Source organism: Silene latifolia, chromosome X, assembly GCF_048544455.1.
Source record: "Silene latifolia isolate original U9 population chromosome X, ASM4854445v1, whole genome shotgun sequence".
Classification (NCBI taxonomy): Eukaryota; Viridiplantae; Streptophyta; class Magnoliopsida; order Caryophyllales; family Caryophyllaceae; genus Silene; species Silene latifolia.
The window spans coordinates 337,744,397-337,766,686 of NC_133537.1; the positions used below are offsets into that span (position 1 = coordinate 337,744,397).

At 35.8% G+C, this 22,290-nt stretch overlaps 4 protein-coding genes across 5 annotated transcripts; 1 reads left to right on the forward strand and 3 right to left on the reverse strand.

Annotated features, from left to right (window-relative positions):
- The first annotated feature begins 727 nt into the window (after positions 1–727).
- Positions 728–4,642, forward strand: LOC141619179 (receptor-like cytosolic serine/threonine-protein kinase RBK2). The gene is made up of 8 exons (XM_074436199.1): positions 728–881; positions 1,575–1,672; positions 1,988–2,353; positions 2,995–3,246; positions 3,336–3,490; positions 3,580–3,659; positions 3,743–3,878; positions 3,959–4,642. Exons 1-8 carry the CDS (start codon positions 859–861, stop codon positions 4,277–4,279), a joined length of 1,431 nt encoding a protein of 476 aa, XP_074292300.1. The 5' UTR covers positions 728–858; the 3' UTR covers positions 4,280–4,642.
- On the reverse strand, positions 3,424–8,528 carry LOC141619180 (uncharacterized). Of its 2 annotated transcripts, XM_074436201.1 has the most exons (4): positions 8,265–8,522; positions 6,363–6,618; positions 5,775–5,848; positions 3,424–4,120 (listed from the first exon to the last, which is right to left on the reverse strand). In XM_074436201.1, exons 1-3 carry the CDS (start codon positions 8,412–8,414, stop codon positions 5,790–5,792), a joined length of 465 nt encoding a protein of 154 aa, XP_074292302.1. In that variant the 5' UTR covers positions 8,415–8,522; the 3' UTR covers positions 3,424–4,120; positions 5,775–5,789. The 2 variants fall into 2 exon arrangements, with proteins under 2 accessions (XP_074292302.1, XP_074292301.1); XM_074436200.1 differs by lacking the exon at positions 3,424–4,120 and having other exon boundaries at positions 5,603–5,848; positions 8,265–8,528.
- Positions 8,529–12,363: 3,835 nt separating this feature from the next.
- Positions 12,364–13,793, reverse strand: LOC141620988 (putative wall-associated receptor kinase-like 16). Its single transcript, XM_074437719.1, has 2 exons — positions 13,644–13,793; positions 12,364–13,326 (listed from the first exon to the last, which is right to left on the reverse strand). Exon 2 carries the CDS (start codon positions 13,279–13,281, stop codon positions 12,364–12,366), a length of 918 nt encoding a protein of 305 aa, XP_074293820.1. The 5' UTR covers positions 13,282–13,326; positions 13,644–13,793.
- A 4,313-nt stretch (positions 13,794–18,106) lies between these two features.
- LOC141620989 (putative wall-associated receptor kinase-like 16) lies at positions 18,107–19,150 on the reverse strand. Its single transcript, XM_074437720.1, has one exon. It carries the CDS (start codon positions 19,148–19,150, stop codon positions 18,107–18,109), a length of 1,044 nt encoding a protein of 347 aa, XP_074293821.1.
- Positions 19,151–22,290: the final 3,140 nt, after the last annotated feature.

Sequence of the window (22,290 nt, forward strand, 5' to 3'; positions counted from 1 at the left end):
GTCTTACATTATAATATTGTCCTACACAATAATTACTATTTTTTTGTCTCGGTCATTTGTTAACATTTGGTTTTGACACAAAAACCAAAGAAAGAGGATGAAAGCCAATTATGGGATATCGAGTGGATGGAATTGAGTGTGGAGGATATCTAATCGTTCATCAAAGACATTTCCATTGGCAACGAATTTAGAGGTCTCGGGTTCGACTCTCTACAAGGGAATGCTGCGGTTATTTGTCATCTTAAGGGATGTCTTACCTCACACACGTGGTTTTCAGGGTATTGTATGTGCCCGGGGAGATTAAGTCATTAAACCCCTCGTCATCCAAAAAAAAGTAACCAATTAACTGAAATACCCAAAATATAATCGGTTATCAAATGACCGGAACCGATGGACTATTTTCTGATTAATTCAAAGATTTCAACCACATAATATCAAACTATACTTTTCCTTATATGCAAACATTTATATTATTCATAAATGTTGGTGATTACTAACAATAATGACTAATGCAAGTATAGTTTCATGCTATACATGTCTCATCATATCTTTTCATTTTTTATTACTACAAAACAACATTATAACATAACATAATACAAGTAGACATAAAATAAAAAAATTCCATATTTAACAAAAATAATGAAAAACCGAAATTATAGGAAAATAATTAGGAGATTAAAGATTGAAAATTTATTAATAAGGTAATCCATACATTTTTTCTTTCTTTCTCTCTCTAATTCTTTTGTCTTTCTACCTTCTTTCTCTCTCTAAACTGTCATTTTTTCTAAAATTCACACATTTTTACCTTTGTTATATTTTTTTTTGTCACATTTCTTAGATTAATCAAGGGAGAATGCCATGGATTCTGATGCACCACCAAGGTATTTAATTTCTTTTCATCCTATTTTTTTTGTTATGCATTTTTACGAGTTCTTGGGTAACACCGCCTTACAAGAATTTTGTAAAACGGGGTCTTTTAGTAACTAAGATATTTGCGTTTAAAGTTCTGTTTTACACAATTTCTACGTAAGGCAGGCTTACACGAGAATATATAACTGGTGTATGATTGTTTTTTCTATAGAAATTAAATTCATTAAAATTCATTCTCCCTTGTTTATGATTGACATAATAATATATGGGTATGTGATTTTTTTGAACGTTCCTCTTACCGGAATCTTTGTCGTAAAGTCTTGTGTAAGACGGTCCAAGACGTACCAACCCTGATAATAATTTGTTAAATTTTGGTGATGTTAACTGGTTTCAATATTAGACAAGCAGCATTTTGCTTCCATATCATATGGGAATTTTCGTCGTTAAGTCTTGTGTAAGACGGTCCAAGACCAATCCCTGTAATTTGTTAAATTTTGGTGATGTTAACCGGTTTCAATATTAGATACCCAATGTACTTACTTTGTTGTTTTAGTTTATGGTATTACTAAAATATGTGCATTTGTGTATAAAAACTCTTTATTTACAGCTGCAAAAAAAAATGGTCGACATTGCAGTAGCGAACATCATGGTTATTCTTGTGTGTATTGAATTGCTGTAATATTGGCTTGTATTTATAAATGCAGCCATGGTAGTAGAGCTACTTCATTGGAAGCTATAGAAAGGGATGTTCTTCAAAGGTTCCGAAGATCAACTCGTCTGTCAGACCCGTTTTCTGCTCATGGTGAGATAATTATTCATTCGTCATAAGATTACTATCCCGAATAGTTCAGAATTTTCCACAAATTGGATTATACATTCAGTTGTATCATAAGCATTGTACAACCAAGGTATAAGAATCCGAGCTTATATGTGTTCTTTCTGAGCTAATTCAAAGTTCATGTTTTTAATGTGTAAATGAATGAGCTCAATACTTTCTAATAAAGCTCATATTCTTTAACATAAAGCTCAGATACTTTATCACAAAGCTCAGATTCTATATCGTACAACATATACAACTGGTTAGAATTTTACTAACATCAGGAATTAATTATATCAGACTCAACACGAATTGACGTAGATGAATTGGAAGCAGAAGGCTCTGGAGACGAGCAGTCGCCTAGAGATATTTCCGAGGAATGTAATGAATCTGATGGTGTCAGCACCTCTGATTCAGAACATCACTCAGGTGGACAGAACTCGCATTGGCGCGGCTTCATTCATATGCTGAAAAAAGGGCCGAAACGTTTTCAAACTTTTCATCCTATAACTTTGCCAAAGCTTACCAGGCGAAAGAGTAGAAGTGCTCGAACTAGCTTGATTCCTGTCATGCCTTCTTTAGATGGCGATATGTGCTTCTTTAAACCGTCTTGGCAGAATTTCAGTCTTAAGGAGCTTCATGAAGCGACTAATTATTTTAACAAAGGTATTTTCGCTAATCATCTACTCCCTCCGTCCCGATCATCCACTCCCTCTCGTGTACCCTTCAATTTTTTCAATTTCTAAGATGTACCCCTCTTTTCTTGCAAAAAGACAAATTTTGACCGTCAATAACTCTTGGCTAGAAGTTCAAAATACGATAAACTTTTTTTTCAAATTGACCATCTTTGAGAGGTCTTTGGTTTGAAAAAAAAATTCACCGACGTCTCAACTCGTAGTCGGGAATTATGGTCGGTCAAAGTTTATTCGTTAAAAAAGCTCTGACCAACCATAACTACCGGCTACGAGTTCAAAAAGCGGTGATTTTTTTTTTTTCAAATTAAAGGGCTTGACGAGATAATTGGTTTGAAAAAAAAAAATTACCGTTTTCTGAACTCGTAACAAAGAATTATTGTCTGTCAAAGTTTTTTTTATGAAAAACGAGAGGTATACCTTATAAAACGAAAAAGTGAAAAAAAAAATCACCGTTTTCTGAACTCGTAACAGAGAATTATTGTCGGTCACAGTTTTTTTTTTATGAAAAACGAGAGGTACACGAGAGAATATCCTTTTTTTTTTTTTTTTTTAATTCATGTTCCTCCCTCTTGAGTCTTGACCCGGTTTACTGTTTACTGATACTTATGTCAGAAAACGTAATTGGAGAAGGCGGGTATGCAGAGGTTTACAAGGGAGTTCTACCAGACGGGCGACTGGTGGCAGTAAAGCGCATTTCGAAAGGAGACCCAGAAGAGCTGGCAGCAGATTTCTTATCAGAGCTTGGGATAATAGTACATGTCAACCATCCAAACATTGCAAAAGTTATCGGATATGGCGTGGAAGGCGGAATGCATCTTGTTCTTGATTTGTCTCCGAATGGGAGCTTAGAATCTGTACTCCGGGGTGTGAAAAAATACCACCAGTTCTCTAACTTTTTACCGTGTTTTACATCCTTAAATTGGTGAAAAACTATTTTTGTTCATGCTTTTCAGGCTCGAGGGAAAAACTTCAATGGGATATTCGACAGAAGATTGCTGTCGGATCAGCTGAAGGTCTTTACTATCTCCACGAAGGTTGCCAGAGACGAATCATTCACAGGGATATTAAATCGGCCAATGTTCTGCTTACAGAGGATTTCGAGCCACAGGTATTATTTCACATTCGTCTTCCCGTTTGACTGTTTGAAAAACACTCCTTTGGAACATTAACCGTGTACAGTGTCGAACCACAATGCAGATTTCAGATTTTGGGCTGGCGAAGTGGCTGCCAGATCAATGGACTCACCTTACAGTAGCAAAATTCGAAGGCACATTTGGGTTAGTGATCTGAAACATCAAATATTTCGGTTCCAACAATATGTTATCGATACTGTAAAGTGTAAACCTTTATGTTGGGACAGGTATCTTCCTCCTGAGTTTTTTATGCATGGAATAGTCGATGAAAAAACGGATGTCTTCGCTTTTGGTGTTCTACTACTGGAACTGATTACAGGTCGCCTGGCGCTTGATAACACTCAGAAGAGTCTTGTTATGTGGGTAAGACCCCCTGATTAAGAATCGATTTGATTCATACAAATTAAAAATAAAATGTTATCCTAATCATTCGTTATGCGCAGGCTAAACCACTTCTCGACAAGAACGATATCAAGAAACTGATTGATCCGACTCTTGGTGATAGCTACAACGCGGAACAAATGAATGTGATGGCAATGACAGCTAACATGTGCATACATCAATGCTCCATGGAACGCCCTCAAATGAAGGAGGTGGTTGATATCCTGAAAGGCGAGAGAAAAAGTTCAGAATTAAGCAAGCTAAACCAGAGACCGTCTCTGAAACGATCATACTCGGTTGAACTCTTTGATGCAGAAGAGTACAACTCAACCAAGTTTTTGAGTGATGTGGATCATCTCATGCAGGTTGCTCTAGAGCTCTAAACTCTGTTTCATGGTTCAATCACATTCACTAATTCCGCCATCTTATGCTTCGGCCTCTGACCGCTCATGGTGACAACTGGCCGGTAGAACCGGCACTCATTGGAGCGGCGGGGGTTTGATATCCTCATGTACATGACACTGTTGAAATGTTCGCGGCGGAAACATTTATGATCAAGGACAACACAGAAGGGTTTCAAAGTGATTATGATACTCACCATTGAATGTTTTTTCTAGTGTAAAAATATTTCTTTGTATCAAAATGTTTTACAAGACTATCTTCGCGGATTTCTAGTTTTTCGAGTAATGTACACTTGTTATTAATACGATAAATTTAGAATGTTAATTTAATTCCGAATTACAAAACCGGTCCAAACTCGATGAATGAGAAAATCGAGTTCCAACATAATATGACCTTTCGTTTTATTTCCGATTTTAAATCCATACCATTTTGTATACCAAACGTCCCCTACCCCTAGGCTGTTCGAGATTAGAGTTGGCAAGTCTGACCGGACCCGAGCAAATCCGACCCGAAAATATTGCGTTCCGAAACCGACCCGACCCGACTATCAGTGACCCGATATTGACCCGGTCCGATGCTGACCCGATTAAATTGATGACCCAATAATTTATTAAGCTTAATTTTGATCAAAATGAAAGTGATTTTGTGTTTAGATTGATATGTTTGATTTAGTAATGAAGTAATTAAACAAAATAATAGGTTAAAAACTAAATTTAATAGTAAAAAATTGTAGTAATGCGATTAAGTAACCGGGCCCGATAATGACCCGACCCAAACCCAACTCGACCAGATAACGACTCAACCCGAAAGGGCATGCTGGCCCGATATGACCCAAACCCGACCCGACTGAAACCCAACCCGACTGACCCGATTGCCACCTCTATTCGAGATTGACGGTGTGACAACATATACTGAACCAACCCGAATTAAGGCTCCTTATAATTCTAGGTTAGGTTCAATTATATTCAGATGCCACCGAGTTTATGAGTGAAGTAATTTTAAGCATTTTATGTAACCACATTGTTTCTCAAGTTTGGGCCGTGGTGTTATTGCTGGCTTTACTGGTAAAAAAAATCAGTGGCGATGTCCACGAGGTTTGACATTTTGCCCGAAGTAAGGGGTACGGGGATGCAACAGTCTCGGGGTTGTGTTAAAAAACGAAGAGGTTTCCATCAAATGATCACAAGTCACAACAAAAGACACTCAAATTCCATTGAGCCATTTTGCACTATCCCAATTCCCATTAAATTACAGGCACAGAATATCAGTTTTTCGACTGCATTTGAAACACACTATTCACGAAATATGATGAATACGCAAGTCGTTTAGTTAAAATGTCAATGGAAAAATGTACTATCAATCTTTTTTGTAAAATACAAACATTCAACAAAATGTGTACATTATCCTAGCGGCTGAATATTACACAATAAAAGTAGCCAACCAAGGTAGCAATGCGGAAGTACAGGATGAACAAACCTCATTTAGATAAAGTTACATATGGCCTCTGCCACCACATTCGGAACACATGATGTTGCCTGTTCCGCCACAACCTACAAGTACAACAAGCGGTTCATTAAGATATAAAATGGGTTAGGGCAAAGTAAAAGATAAGCACACTGAAGATGTCGTCTTCAAGATTGGGATTCACTATAACAGCCAAGCATCGGTGCTTAGTCGAGCAGTCAAGCTTACAAATTCTGACAGTCAATGCGTATATATTTTAGGGCATTATGATGCCTACTGAAAAGATTGAGATAGACCGAAAGCTAATAGCAGTCCCTAATTACTGTATTTATTATTTATCAATCCTAAGAGCCATCAAAGCAGCTAATTTTCCTAAGCAGATCAAAAGCAAGTAGAATCAAATTTCATGCTCTGTCTCGTTTTCTGATTCTATTATAGAAGTAATGCACAATATAAGAAACACAGAGTTTACGTCTTTACGGAGCCATTAAGATTTATTTTATTATATTCTATATTCTAAAAGGTGGAATGAATTACCAGAAAGAGTAAACTGACATGAATTGACAGTTTACAGGAAAAACCCAAAAGAAAACTTCTTACCTAAGCATCGGACTTTAACAATGATCCCTTGGCACTCCATTATGGAATCAACATACAAGCCTGAACCACCACAGGTTGTGCAGAGTACAGCACCCTTAGCTTGACAATCGGAACAACTGGCGTGATCACCTATTTCTTTTGCGGCAACTGATAAGCCAACAGGTTTCTCAATTATTTGTTCTGGAACAGGCTTATCATAACAAAAAAGAGATTCCAGACTACTAATCCGACGACTGTTTGCTGAACACGAGCTTGCCTGCCAATAACAGTGTCAGCTCATAGCTATGAAAATTTCGAAAGTAACTACAGTAATGAAAAAACTTCACAATCAACGAGCACAAAAACATGAATTCAAGTATTAGATTAGTAGAAAACATGACATTTTTGTACATTAAATGGTAAGGCTTCAACCCCACCCCTTTGTAAATTACTGGTATTCAACAGCCGCTGTATGTACAACCTTGCTTTAAATTAGCGACTCTACATGTTTAGCATTGCAACATTTCAGCAACAACATTACCCCAATGCTTTCTTCGAACATCCAAGTATTATGTGTACATTGCAATATTTCATAGTTCATTCTAAAACATAACTATATACACATGATGGCTCTTATATCCTTTACAGCAACAACATTACCCTGATGCCTCAAAGGCTCCCACAAAGGGCAGGGTAAGGGGGTTGAATGTATGACAAAGCCTTACCACTCTGTTTTCACATAGAGAGCCTATTTCTAGTAACCCATGATCAGAAAATGAGTTCAGAAACTTCACAATAAAAAAGAAGCACATTGAGTTTAGTGAGACATTTTGCTTTATTTATGTCTTTTGGTGTGAAAATTCTACGGGAACAAATAGAACGCCGCATCTGCGCTTAAAACAGCAATAACAACAAATTTTCAAAGCAAGTTCCTCTATATATATTATATAATCAACCAAACCCAAACCCCCTCTCATTCTCAGTCTGGTAACAAAATTCAGAATGTCATTTGAAGGCACGCTACTTGGACACTTCATACCATACCCGATATTCAATACTACGAGACATGCATAACACATGGACACTAAATTTCAAACCACCAGCAAGATTTTTTTTTTATATATAATAGCCGTCAAGTTCGGCCATTGGATGCACCACCCGCATTTACCCATGTATGAATACTGAATAGCATAGATACATACAAAACAAAGACAAAACCTTCACATTTCACCCCTTTTCCACTTTTCCTTGTACTCTAATCACAAAGCTTCTTTTCGAAACACAACATCTAATTAATCCATAATTCTTCGGTTAAAGCAAGCAAATTTCTTATTGAAACACACGAACTATTCCCTTCTCATTAGTGTCCCCTCCATCCAATTCCGTATTCACTTGCTGCCCCGCTTCTAGGCTTCAGCAACTTCTGAGTGACTACGTCAGATAAACAATTACTCGACTTCTCCTCCAAACAACAAGGATACACTCACACACTGGTAAAGTGATGGTACAAGAAGAAATGCCAAACCTGTAGGCTGTAAGCTACATACCACCCGACGAACGGAAGTCCAAATTCCAACAGAACCAACCTTCAAGCCACCTCCAAAACCTCCTATCTATGTTCAAGGAAAGTCCAAACATACTCCGCCTCGAAAACTTTCCAATTTCCATCATCCATTCTAGATTCTAAACTTACAATACTACTCAAAAGCATGATCCTTTGAATCTTATCTGCCCTAATTACTGATAACAACAATTCAAAACACTCTAACTACAGCAAAGTCACATTCAAAACCCTATTCAAAACCCTAAAATCTCTATCTCTATAACTTATTAAATCGCAATTAATTGAATGAACAAGGAAAGAGGGCCTTAATTGAAAGAATTAATCTAATTAATAATCGAGAAAAGAGAAGGAAAACTAACCCCATTATATATACAGCAAGAAACAAGTGATTTTTTAAGGGGGAAATTGGATTTTAATCTGATGCCATTAACGCAAACGTGAAGCTTTCGAGAAGGTAATGAGATTGGGGATAGAACTGAAGAAGATGGGGTTCTTAGAATAGTTTCCATTTTGGATTAATTTGGATTTGCGTCGATAATTTGCATTAGGGTTGAAAAAATTGGGGATTTTAGGAATTTGGGGATTTAGGGTTCAAAACTTTTGCCGGGAAATACAGTTGATCTAATATCAGCACCTCGTTATTAACGAAATTTCAAGGATGTGGGACCAGGAGTTCCGTCAAATTGTTCACACAGTCTTTTGTTTTTGTAATAGTCGTCATTTGGTTGTAATATACGGAGTAGTTACAAAATTCCGTTTTGTTACTTCAGAACAAAATAGTCCATTTAAAGCAAAGTCAACTGATCGGAGTTATATTTCAATTTTCAAGTGAGCCAACTCATGAATCATATGATCATTCATATTATAATTATAATTTATTAATAATTAAGTTTAATCTTTGTACTAATTTATAAGAGTCATAATAACTTGAGCGAATCATGCGAGCCGTTGAGAATGGTCGATCATAGAGGTGGCCGGTACATTTGGTAGGTTGGGGACCATCCGGTGAAATGGTGACGGTCGAGAGCTAGATAAGTTGGATCTTATAAACATTACAGCTCTGTTTGGTAAACAACGGATTAATATTTAATTCCAGCATAAGCAGATTATAAATGTCAGATTTTATCAGAAGATTTGACTAGCATATTATAACATAGTTGCTCGTTCAAGTACGAGTTTTACTTTTTCACGGACTTTTTATCATTTTTTTCCCTACCTTACCCTTCTTCTAAAAAACAATGAGAAATCCCCCCCTCCCCCTCTTACTTTCTCTCCAAATTAATCAAATTAGAACCAAATTACTCACATATGAACCTTGTTTCTCATATTAAACAACTTACCCAAGTAGTAATGACTTTAACTTGAGTTATTCATGCATTAATTATAACAAAATAAAGATATGAAATTAATTTAGGGTTAATAAAATTAGATAATATGCAAATTAGGGTTCTGGGAAAGGGTGGCTAGGGTGGTGGAGGAGGCGGAGGTCAAGCTTGCGGTGGTCGACTATGCAGGGAGGCGAGGGAAAGGGGTGGTTTTCGACAGTGCAAGATGGCGATCAAAGAGGCAGCAGGCTGGGTGCACGTGGGGCAGCAAGTCTGATTTCGGTGAGGTCTGGGTGGGTGTCGGGTACCCAACGGGTCTGGCGGTGTGCAGGGGAGTGGTCAGGAGCAGTGGAGAGAGGGGGCGTTGGTTGTGGGTGGTGTTTAATGGGAGGGAGGAATAGAAAGAGTTGAATATAGAGAGAAAATTGAAATTTGAGAGTTGAAATAAAAGAGGTAAAATGGTCATTTTCGTCCATGAAAGAGCAAAATCCGTTCATGAATGAGCACCACCCTATTATATAATTAGCAGAATTACTTTGAGTGTTTGGTAATTAACAGATTAAGATTAGTAGTTTGTTAGTTTTCTTTCACATACGACTTTTACAATTTTATCCTTGTCATTTTTTCCATTCTCTTAGGGGGCGATTGGTTCAAACATTAGGTATGGAATGAAATTGATTCTAACTCCTATGGAGTTAGAACCCCATACATGTTTAAAATTGTTTGGTTCAATCCGGGTATGGGAATAATAATGTGTTTGGTGGAATGGAGTTGGAAACTTGGGGAGAGAGATGGGTATGGGATTCCAAGGGGTTGGAATGGAGTTAGAATCCATCAGGTATCTAACTCCATTCCAAAATGTTCCAACCAAACATTGGAATGGCCTGAATCCATTCCAACCAAACACCCCCTTAATTGATTTCTCCCCCTCCCCTCATCTCCCTTCACGGCTTCACTACCAACAGCACTTGCATTCACCAATTCTTGCTCCCGCCGACATTTCTCCGGCCGACCTCGGATGCCCCTTCTCCAGTCTAATGATATCTCTTTGTACATTCAGAAAATGACGGAAAGTTTCCAGGTTAAGAACAAAGCACTAATTGAGCATGTTGGCTGGTTCTTATCGTTTGTGAACAAGTCAAATGCTTCTTGCAACTTGCAAGAATTACTCTACTAGCAAACCCTAATTAATTCCCCTAATTATCGTTTGTAACATTGTGGTTAAGAAGATGAAGAATATGAAAACCCTAATTAATTCTCCTAATTATCGTTTGTAACACTATAGTGCGCTGGAAACATATTAATTCCTCTGATTGACAAACCCTAATTATTTCAACAAAATATAGGAGTATTAATAATTGCTAAACAACAAAATTAATTCACTAATTGGAAAATTATAATTCATTATTCAAGGCTTTAGAACAATTAGATTCGATTTAGGGACAAAGGCATGTACAAGTCTTAATTTGCATTTTGTCTAGGTTTAGGAAAAGGGTATAATATGGAAAGTTAATGAAAAAATGTATGTGAAAGAGTAAAGTCCGTATGTGAAAAAGTAATTCCGTAAAAAGTAAATAAGACGATTTATAAAGAGCTCTAGTTTATGACAAGTTAAATATAAATCATGCCTAGTCTTAATATGGTTAAATTAGTTTAATGTGGGCCACCAATTCAGATACATGGATGAGTAGAAGTGTATAATTATCAACTTATTTGGCATCGTGTTTGGATCCCCGAATACCTTATCAGGAGCCTTCTTCTTTGGGATCAGAACAATAAGGGTTTTACTAAGACCCTCCGGAACTGGATTACCCCGCAAAATACCCAAAACAGTTTTAATCACCATAGGGTCAACAAGATGCCAATAAGTTTGATAAAAGAGTCCATTCATACCATCAACAACCGTAGATCTTATTCATAGTGTCATGATGTAAGTCCTTGCATTCAAATTTCCGAGTTCTGTTTTTTGTTTTCTTTTTCGCTAAAACTTGGCCCAATATTTAAAAAATGAAATTTCATAAAAGAAAACTTGTACAAAATGGTTTATATAAAATATATAAAATTTGTTTTAGATCCGACTCATTCGATAATTTATGTTCTGGGCGGATATGTATATCGTAATTGTTTTACAATAATTTATAAAACCGTGTTATGGATGAGCCTTTCCGATTGATAAGTACGTATGTGACTTCTACCTACTTATGTGACTCGGGACAATCATTAAATAACCGTTGCATCATGCAACTAAATCGATTTGTCCTATAAAAATCTCATATAATTCGTAATTATTGTTTGTAGGGATCTTAGATATCACCCTCGATAACGAATATTATCAACTTATTTTTCGCAATTAATGAGACATCAGGGTAATGTTGTAGTCCAGTGTATGGGCTTGATCAATAACCCTAATATGTTAATGATCTCGTAAATACGGAGTAATAAAATAATATTTATATTCATAAAATTAGAAATCTCTAGCCCTAATTAAAAAAGATAATACAAATCTAACATAAAAACTAATGAGCAACCTCAGCCTTGGAAGTGCAAGCAAGCATCTTACGAAACATCGACGCAAACGACATACCGGACCGGCCTTTCTTCGTCTTCTCGACAACTACCTCATTATCCTTCTTCTTCGCATCTACCATAGTAAGCGGATACGCGGTCCTTAAATATTGTTGCCTCAACGACGTGCTATCCTGTACTATAACCTCATCTTCACCATTTACACACATACTTGGTTTCGCGAATCGAGAATTGAACACCAATCTAGTTCCTCCATATGGAGGGAAACTCCTCCATGATCTTATGTTGGTCGTCGACATTGTTTTATTAATGACTTTATCGCGAAATCACAAAGGGACTTGATTTATTTTAATTAACAACAATGATCATTTATATATAGCTTTTTTTTGGTAATTTTTTTTATAATCCTTATCCGACTTTGAATTACTTATTTACGATTTCCTAATTTGGATAGATATAAGGTCTTACTACTATCAGTAGTTTAATATCGCGGCTTTACCCCTCTCGCACCAAAAAAAAGAAAAAACTATCGGTAAATATATGTAAAGATATTGACTCATTTTAGGGGATTACACAATGGTGTCGATTGTCGATTGTCTGAGTGTCGTCATCGTGTATTCATCTCCCAAAGCTCTTCAACAACACTTATCATACTCGGACATTCCTCACCTTTGTTTGCCACACATTTCAAAGCAAGTCGAGAAAACCTCTGTAACTCGATCATATCTCCTCCTTCCAACACGTCGTTGTCAACCATCTCCTTAAAACCCTCACTTGTTTCGGCCTTTGAAACAAACTCAACTACTAAGTCTCTTCCACATCGCGCCATTTCGGTAGGATTCATCCCCGTTAATACTTCCAACATCAAGACTCCAAAGCTGTAGACGTCACACTTCTCTGTCACCTCTCGAGTTATTATATACTCGGGATCAATGTACCCTGGAGTCCCATGAACTGGGAACCTTTGTTCATTCTTTCCGGGAGTAATGGACACTGAGTAAGCGACATTCGCTAATGTAACATTGAATAAAGAATCAATTAGTATACCATACGACTTGACATCTCTATGAACCACGGGTTTTGACAACGCGTTATGCATATAAGAAAGTGCATACGCAACCTGAGTTACTACTATGAGACGATTCTTCCATTTCAAAACCAAATCGCCATGTAGATATTGATGCAATACCGTACAGTCTTTACTCTTTAACTTGTACGGATAAACTATCATCGGTATATAGGTCTCAAGGCAACAACCGTAGGCCTCGTTCAGATTTTCATGATGTAACGCCATCAAAATCGACAACTCAGTCAAGAAAAGATCAGCAAGTTCAGGGTTTGGGTCGAGTTTTGCAGGGGTTTTGATAAATACTAACCTGTCATCAAGGACAGCTGTGTAGACATTCGCATCGGGAGGACGGGCACCAATGAGATCAGGATCATAGTTGTTTGTAGCTTTCCTGATTTCTTCTTGAGATATTATTTTAAGATGACCTCCTACTTCTTGGCCCTTGCCTAAAGCCATTAGTTTTTCCAACAAAACGCCACCGTTTTTGATGAAATACTCTTCCTTCAAATCAATATTGAAATTCTGAGTTTTGTTTTTCATCTTGTTCTTTGTTAGAATTTGACCCATCAGGGGAAACAGAGGAAATTTCATCAAATACAAAACTTGTGAAGAATTTATTATAGTATTAGTAGAACTCCAACAAGCAAGTGAAGTGTAAGTAGAACTGGCAAAATTTATAGCCCGACACCCGAATTGAGTACTCGAGCATGACTTGTGACCTGAATCAATCTGACCAGACACGAATGTTTATACTTTATTGTTATTGTTGCATACTATTATCCATAAAGAAGTTGATAATAAGAAGACATGAAAATCACCTGAACCAGTCTGATCTGACCCGAACTTAGATTGAACTACCCTTAAGCTAAACGGCTTCGAGGACAATCACCCTCTCAATCAAAGCTTAACTCTCTACTATTCTCTTTACCAACAATGTGGAATGTTTTAATTTGCACTCTATGCTCTCTGCCTCTCGTCCAAAATGCTGGCCCTTTTCAACAAAGCAAGTCCCTCTTGCTAAAGGCACTTCATCATGTGGGGCCAAACAAATAAAGACATGGCAAAGTCAAACACATTCAAGGATCAATATGTCACTATTTTCATAATAAGATAAATAATAAGTGGATGGTGGAGGTTATCTTATTATGAAAGTGATATATTTAACCTATCTATATCTTTGGACGGATATACCGGTCTACAGTAAGACTAATTGTACTAAGACAGAGAAGATTGATTACTTTTGACTTAAGTGCAATAAATTACAATGGTCAATAGAATTTTGCCTCAAACATTGACTTGTCTTTTTGCATTTGAAAAAAGTCCAACCTTGTAGATATGTTCACACACTAGGTTGCACGAAAACGGACACGGACACGCGACAAGGCAGTTGAAAATTTTTAGGACACGGACACGGAAAAAAAATCAACATACATATTAAAATAAAGGGAATTTGAAGAACATTATTATAACCAACATCTAAACTTTGGTCATTAGGCCACAAAATCGTAAAATGACAATCAATATTAATGTCTTATACGTTAAAATCAACATGTCTTAATTAAAAACTACAAATTTCCAAATTACAAACCCAAATTTTAATAAGCATTCAAGTCTTACAAAATAAAATAAAAAGTATCAAAGGTTCCAAATTAAAAACCCAAATTCGAGTCTTACAATACTATTCGCCATAGTTATCAAACCGAATATTTTCCTCAAAATATATTAACATTAAAAGGCACCATAAATAAGTTGGACAAACAATGCTCACCAAAAGCTGAAAAAAAGGGAGTTCACGGCTCATCCTTTGTATCATTGTAATTATTCACTAAACTTCTTTCGGTAAGTCGGAATAACAACTCAATTATTCGTTTCCGAAAATAACCCCTAAATGAAAAAAACCCTAACTTCCAAAAAATCTACAATAATCTCCAAATTTAAAACCCCCAAATTTAATAACAACAATAATAATCATTATAACGATTGATTTTGATTAATTTGATTATTTAGAAACTTATTATTATCTATAATATGTATATATAGAGATTAATATAGAAATAAAACATAGATTGAGAAATTAGGGGAAAAATGAAAAAACAAGATTCATGGCGAGAGAGGTTGCCGGCGGCAAAGGGGAGGCTGACGGTGGCCGGACTCGCCTGGAAGGCGTCACAATGCAAGAGAAACAAGGGGATAAATGAGATGTAAGGGGAAAATGGAAAAGTGAGATGTCGTGATAACTGACAAAGTGAGATTTTGATTTCAAAACTGCTTATTTAGTGTGTCCATCGGACACGGTCCAACCCGTGTCCAACCATGTTGGACCGTGTCAGACACGTTTTCTTTTAACATAAAAACCGGGGACACGGTTCAAGGCGTATCCAGATCGTTTTCAGGCGTGTCCTACGAGTGTCGGTGTCCGACACGGTATCCGACACGGGAACGCTCAAAACTAGGCGTGTCCGTGCAACCCAGTAATCACACATTTTGGTTGTGGTACGCGAAGAATAGTCAACGATGAAAGCTACTTTTGTTGCGGGTGGAAGGCTTTAAGCCATTTAGGTTCCGTTTGCCATGACATTTCAGGTAGCTTATTTGACCAAAATTTTAGCTATTTGATTTTTTTGCAAGTGTTTGGCAAATAGCTTATTTGGTCAAATAAGCTATCTGAAATGAAATGCTACCTAGAGTATCATTTGGGAATTCAGGTAGCGGAAATAAATTATCTGCCATTTATTATCCTTTCAAACTATAATATTAAATAATTATCAAATCATTTTACGTCATTTTACCAAAAATCAACTACCTTTTCAGCTAGTTTGCCAAACATTTTTTTTTTTATAATCAGTTACCCTTATCAGCTCCTACTTTTCAGTTACTTTATCAGTTAGCTTTTCAGGAAAATTTTTAAGTTTCAGCTAGCGTTTTAGCTAGTTTTACCAAACAGAGCTTAAAGCACAAATACTATTATATAACTCGATGTACAAGAACACAAGAACACAAGAACATTGTATAACTATAAGGGGGTGTTTGGTTCACCCAATATAGGTATGAGGTATGGGTTTGGAATGAACCAAACCCATACCATGTGTTTGTTTGACGGAAATGAAGGTTTCATACCCATACCTCAAACCCATGAGGTATGGGTTTCTCATACCCATGGAGGGGGGTGGGTAAGAGACTGATACCTATGGTATCAAATTAGAGATATTAAAAAGTGAAAAAAAATTATAAAAAAAATATTTTTATATTTTTATTTGATTAAATTTTATCTACATGATTTAATAGTATAAAAATTATTATTAAAAAAAATAATATTTTGAAGATTTTTTTAGCTTTGATTGATTTCTAACCCCATACCCCCAAAATTGAACCAAACACAAGGTATGAGGTATCAAGTTCCAACCCGATACCACCCAGGTATGATTCCCGATTCCAAACCCATACCCACGCGTGAACCAAACACTCCCTAAGTCTATATCTAATTTAACTGAGGTTATGTTTATTTTTTTCAAACTTTTATAATTTATAATTTTAATCTTATATTCGGGTTTTCTTTCCTATGTCCAGTGGGCATAGGTTAGAAAAACCCTTTTATATTTTAATTTAATGTCAAAAATTAAAATTTAATTAAGCTCATATATATTATTTTTTAGTTTAATTATAAATTTTTGAAGTTCAATATTTTTATAATGGAGCTTGGATTCTTTCAAATAAAGCTCGTAATATGTAGGTCTAAGGTCAAGTAAACACATTATAAAGTTTGGGTTCTATTTTATACAACCTGTATAACTGGTTATATAGTCTACTTACTGGATTTAGAGTGGACGTGAAAAATAAGAAACATGAAATTCACCTAGTTCATTCATTATTAATGTTATAGCTATGTCTATAGGGCAGGAAAAATATTCATAATGTGTTTACCTTATAAAAGTCACTCGTTAAAGAATAACTAAGTTAAAATAGTGTTTATATACGAGTATTAAATTAGTTTGACAATTACTTCAAAAAAAAATTAGTTTGACAAAGCTAATTAAATAATAAGAAAACTAAGAAAACAAAATCAAGAAGAAAAGTATTAATGAAAGACCAAGTCTAAAAACAAAGTCTTAAGAATAAAAAACACGTAGCAAACTACAGTTTATAGACTATACATCTGAGGTAGTACCTCTTATTGTTTATTTTTTGAGTTTTATTTTAAAGTTTTTGAGTTCTGCTTTAATATAAAGTGTTTGAGTACATTTACTAAAACATGACACTAAAAAAATATAATATTGCTCAAAAACTATATTTATAAATGGTAATATGCTCAGAAAAAATGTGTATATGCTCAAAAACTACAAGGTCTGAGGTACTACCTCATATGCTTAATCCTTTTTCTCAGCAAACTAGCAATTAATCCATGACAAACAACAAAACTCGCTCGTACACCAACATGTCACGGAAGTCATGACTCATGGCGGAAGTCACAGGTTCGAATCCTGCGAATGAAGTATAATTGAAATTTACTGGGGAGAGCTTTATGGCCCTAGCTAGTGACTGTGTAGAAACGACGGTATTGAAACTCAGAATCACCTGGTTGTGCCTTATCGACAATGACGGAGTTGATGCTTTTCGACTTCTTAGTAACATTTGTTGTCTAATAAAGACGATGCGCATCGAAATATTAAGTAAGGGTATTAGGTATGTTGTAATGATCTATCTAAAATATTTATGAATGAATGTATGAGATTTCTCTTATTTGTCTAATGAGTTCACCGCAATTCTTAATAATTCCAACATCAGAACTCCAAAGCTGTAGACGTCACACTTCTCTGTCACCTCTCGAGGTTTAATATACTCGGGATCAATATAAAGCGTAGCTGTGTAAATATTCGCATCACTAATACGGGCAATAATGAGATCAGGATCATACTTGTTTGTAGTTTTCTCGATTTCTTCCTGCGATATGATTTTAAGATGCCCTCCTAGTCTCCTACTTCTTGGCCCTTGCTTAAAGTCGTAAGTTTTTCTAACAAAACGCCACCGTTTTAGATGAAATACTCTTCCTTGAATTCAAATTTCTGAGTTCTGTTTTTCATTTTGTTCTTTGTTACTATTTTGACCCATCAGGTAAAAGAAAAGGACTTTCAACAAAAGAAAACTTATACGGAGTAATAAAATAATAATATAGTTTGTTGTAGATTCGACCCTTCATATAAAACGGTTTTATGTAACGATATTCATGGATATGGAAGATTACAGAATGCTACACAAAGGGCCGGGGAGGGGAACACGAATGCCTTCATCTTGATTGCATCTCCCAAAGCTCTTCAACAACACTTATCATACTCGGTCGTTCTTCCCCTTTGTTTGCGACACATTTCAAAGCAAGTCGAGCAAACCTTTGTATCTCGCCTATATCCCCTTCTTTCAAGACGTTGGTGTCGATCATCTCATCGAAACCATCCTTTGTTTCCACGTTGGACACAAACTCAACTACTATGTCTCTTCCAGAGGTTGCCATTTCCGAGGGATTCATACCCGTCAATAATTCCAACATCAAAACTCCAAAGCTGTAGACATCACACTTCTCTGTCACCTCTCGAGTTTCCATATACTCTAGATCAATGTACCCCGGAGTACCATAAACCGGCCAACTTTTATCCCTTTTCCCAGGAGTAATGGACACCGAGTGAGCCACATTCACCAATTTAGCATTGAATGAGGGGTCAATATCAATTACTAGTATACAAAGTGACTTGACATCTCTATGAACCATTGGTTTTGACAAGGCATTATGCATATAGGAAAGTGCATACGCAACGTGAGTTGCTATCTTCAAACGACTCTTCCATTTCAAAACCGTTTTCAGACCTAAATCACCATGTAGATACTGATACAATACCTTATAGTCCTTGCCTCTTGGTGCGTAAAGATAAGCAATCATCGGTATATATGTCTCGAGGCAGCAACCGTATACCTCATTCAAATTTTCATGATGTAACACCATCAAAATCGACATTTCAGTCAAGAAAAGATCAGCAAGTTCAGGATTCAGGTCTAGTTTTTTAGGGGTTTTTATGAATACTACCCTGTCGTCAAGGGTACCTTTGTAGACATACGCCTCGCGAAGACGAGCAAAAATGAGATCAGGATCATAGTTGTTTGTAGCATTCTTGATTTCTTCTTGAGATAGAATTTTAAGACCCTCTCCTATTTCTCGGCCGTTGCTTAAAGCCATATATTTTTCCAACAAAATGCCACCATTGTTTATGAAATACTCCTCCTTGCATTGAAGATTCTTAACTCTGTTTTTCCTTCTGTTCTTTGTTAGAACTTGACCCATGTTCAAAAAAAATAACTATATTCGCCAATCGAAAACTTAAAGAGAATTCCCACCCTTTATATAAAATATCCCTTTTTTTTGGTGTCAAATAACATGAGAGTCTGCACATAGAAATGGTGGTATTGAAACTCTGAATCGCCTGATGGCGCCTTATCGACATTCTGACTGTCGAGTTACTATTGAAGACCCTCATGGCCGTACATGTTAATGACGTATAGTACAAGGTGAGTTTGTGACCTCTAACTACTTTATGTGACTTGAGACAAAATCATTGGTTTTTTGTTACATCACTCGTAAATGAGTTATTCCTCCATCCTTAAATTTTTGTTTAGTACGCGAAGACTAATCAACGATGAAAGCTACCTTTGATAACCTTTAATTTCATTACATCATTTTGTAAACAGTTGAACCATTGATTAGAATCAGTTGTTTGTAGCCATAAATGTAATCACCAAGTCACAAACCTTTCCGACTATTAGGACTTGCTTGTGGTGTAGAGCGAACATTTTGCTTCATTACAAATCAGAATGAGCCGAACATTTTGTTATGATGAAGTAAGCAGAATGAGCCGAACATTTTGTTATGATGAAGTAAGCAGAATGAGCCGAACATTTTGCTTTACTTCATCATAACAAACACAGAATGATATCAGTATAAGATTTCTGTAGAGCGAACATTTTGTCTATTTATTTGATAGTTTAAGCGCTTTTAAGGTACAGAGTACTAGAGATGTTAAAACATGTACATGGTAAGATAAAAAGGAATGTTTTGCTTGTAATTAAGACGAGCACCATCGTTCTTAGGTCGTTTTGATAGTGTCCAACTGTTGATACTTGATAGTATGCTGCAAAACCTTGTCAATGTCCTCATCTTGTATGCATCATCTCCCAAAGCTCTTCAACAACACTTATCATACTCGGACGTTCCTCGCCTTTGTTTGCCACACATTTCAAAGCAAGTCGACAAAACCTTTGTAACTCGATCATATTCATATTATTATCTCCTTCTTCCAATACATCGGCATCAATCATCTCCTTAAAGCCTTCACTTGTTTCGGCTTTTGAAACAAACTCACCTACTAAGTCTCTCCCACATCGCGCCATTTCAGAAGGATTCATCCCTGTTAATACTTCCAACATCAAAACTCCAAAGCTGTAGACGTCACACTTCTCTGTCACCTCTCTAGTTGCAATATACTGTCGAGTTTTGCAGGGGTTTTGATAAATACTAACCTGTCATCAAGGACAGCTTTGTAGACATTCGCATCGGGAGGACGAGCACCAATGAGATGAGGATCATAGTTGTTTGTAGCTTTCCTGATTTCTTCTTGAGATATTATTTTAAGATGACCTCCTACTTCTTGGCCCTTGCCTAAAGCCATTAGTTTTTCCAGCAAAACGCCACCGTTTTTGATAAAATACTCTTCCTTCAAATCGAATTCTTGTGTTCTGTTTTTCTTTTTGGTCTTTGTTAGGATTTGACCCACCAGGGGAAACAGAGGAAATTTCATCAAAAAAATAAAGCTTGTAAAAAATTTAATATAGTTTGTTGTAAATCCGACTCTTCATATAAAACGGTTTTTTTTTAATACTCCCACTTTTTTTTTTTTTTTTTTTATGTGCACTCTATGCTCTCTGCCTCTCCTCCAAAAACGCTGGCCCTTTTCAACAAAGCAAGTCCCTATTGCTAAAGGCGCACTTCACCATGGGGGGCCAAACAAATAAAGACATAATAACAAAGTCAAACACATTGGCACGTCAAAAGTCAATATTACACGACTACGCAAAAGAAATAATTACTCGATAGACTTTAATTATATCGGGAGTACCTCTTAGCAATGAAAGACTTTACTTTAATTATATCGGGAAGGACTCGGCTTCCAGTCTTCCACTAGTTTTTCATACTCGATATTACAGTGTTAAATTATTAGTCGGACTTTCCTAGTCTCCTACCCAAAATATTCACCCTTTTAATAACCGCTAAACTGTTATAAATTATGCAAGTATTTATGTATGTGGCAAATATTTTTACAATAATTAAACCGTATAAAACCGTCTTATATAAAACTTTTTCATTGAGTTATGATAAAAAAATCCGTATAGCAAAAGGCAGTAGGTGAGTATGTGAATGGGACGACTATACTCATGCCCCTCAAAGACAAAATCATTGACTAGAATTTACATGATTCGTGGTTATGACTTGTGAGGAGTGACATTACTTTGGATTTTGGAATAATAATTACCCTGAATTACAACACAATTTTAATTAGGAAAATTCTTAGGTCCTCTTGCTTTAGAGACAAGTGTTTGATTTTAAATTCACAAAATTATATTTGTTTAAAAATTATAGAGAAAAAGGAACATACATCGGAGGTATTACCTCCAACTTTTTTGTTTTTGAGCATATATTTATATTTTTTTAGCTTATTTCCACAAATTTTATTTGTTTTTGAGTATATGTATGTTTTTTTGAGCTTATTAAAATTTATAAGTTAGATTTTAATTTTTTTTGGTCAAAACTTAAATTTTACTGAACTTATATATAATGTTTTTGAGTATTATTGCAATTTTTTAGAGCTTAATGTTTAAGTAAATAAACTCAAAAAATTTATATGAAAACTCAACATTTTTAAAACAAAACTCAAAAAATTTATTACAATGCTCAGAAACTATAAATTGGTGGTAACACATCGATGTATAATCCACCTACTGAAAATTATACCATTAAATTATACATATCATGATATTTAACTCGTACTCCCTCCGTTCCATAATATAAGTCTTTTTAGATTATTTCACAAAAAATAAGAAATTATTAGGAATTGATGTGTTATTAGTTATATGTTATAATGTTCTTTGAAAATTTGAAAGTAATAGGAATATATATAATAGTTGGGCCTCAACCCTCATTTTAGGGTTTTTGTTAAAATGGTTCATCTATCTTGGTATCAGAGACAGATTGATCAAGAGGTCACGAGTTTAAATCCTGGCAACCTTTAATAACTCACGGAGTGAAAATTCAGCACATGGTATGAAGGGGCGTAATAGAAATAAATATAATAGTTAGGCCTCAACCATCACCTTAGAGTTTTGATTGAGATGATTCATGTATCAGAAAGTTGAGTTTTGAATTTTTACTAC

What these genes read in the sequence shown, in the direction of transcription:
- LOC141619179 (XM_074436199.1), top strand. Translation starts at nt 859, where the DNA reads ATGGATTCTGATGCACCACCAAG. An exon ending in AGACCCGTTTTCTGCTCATG is followed by an intron (nt 1,673 to 1,987) that starts GTGAGATAATTA and finishes TAATTATATCAG; the next exon opens with ACTCAACACGAATTGACGTA. An exon ending in CAGAGGATTTCGAGCCACAG is followed by an intron (nt 3,491 to 3,579) that starts GTATTATTTCAC and finishes ACCACAATGCAG; the next exon opens with ATTTCAGATTTTGGGCTGGC.
- LOC141619180 (XM_074436201.1), bottom strand. Translation starts at nt 8,414, where the DNA reads ATGGAAACTATTCTAAGAACCCCATCTTCTTCAGTTCTATCCCCAATC. An exon ending in CTTGCTGTATATATAATGGG is followed by an intron (nt 6,619 to 8,264) that starts GTTAGTTTTCCT and finishes TGTTATTGGCAG; the next exon opens with GCAAGCTCGTGTTCAGCAAA. An exon ending in TGTTAAAGTCCGATGCTTAG is followed by an intron (nt 5,849 to 6,362) that starts GTAAGAAGTTTT and finishes TTGTACTTGTAG; the next exon opens with GTTGTGGCGGAACAGGCAAC.
- LOC141620988 (XM_074437719.1), bottom strand. Translation starts at nt 13,281, where the DNA reads ATGGCTTTAGGCAAGGGCCAAGAAGTAGGAGGTCATCTTAAAATAATA.
- LOC141620989 (XM_074437720.1), bottom strand. Translation starts at nt 19,150, where the DNA reads ATGGGTCAAGTTCTAACAAAGAACAGAAGGAAAAACAGAGTTAAGAAT.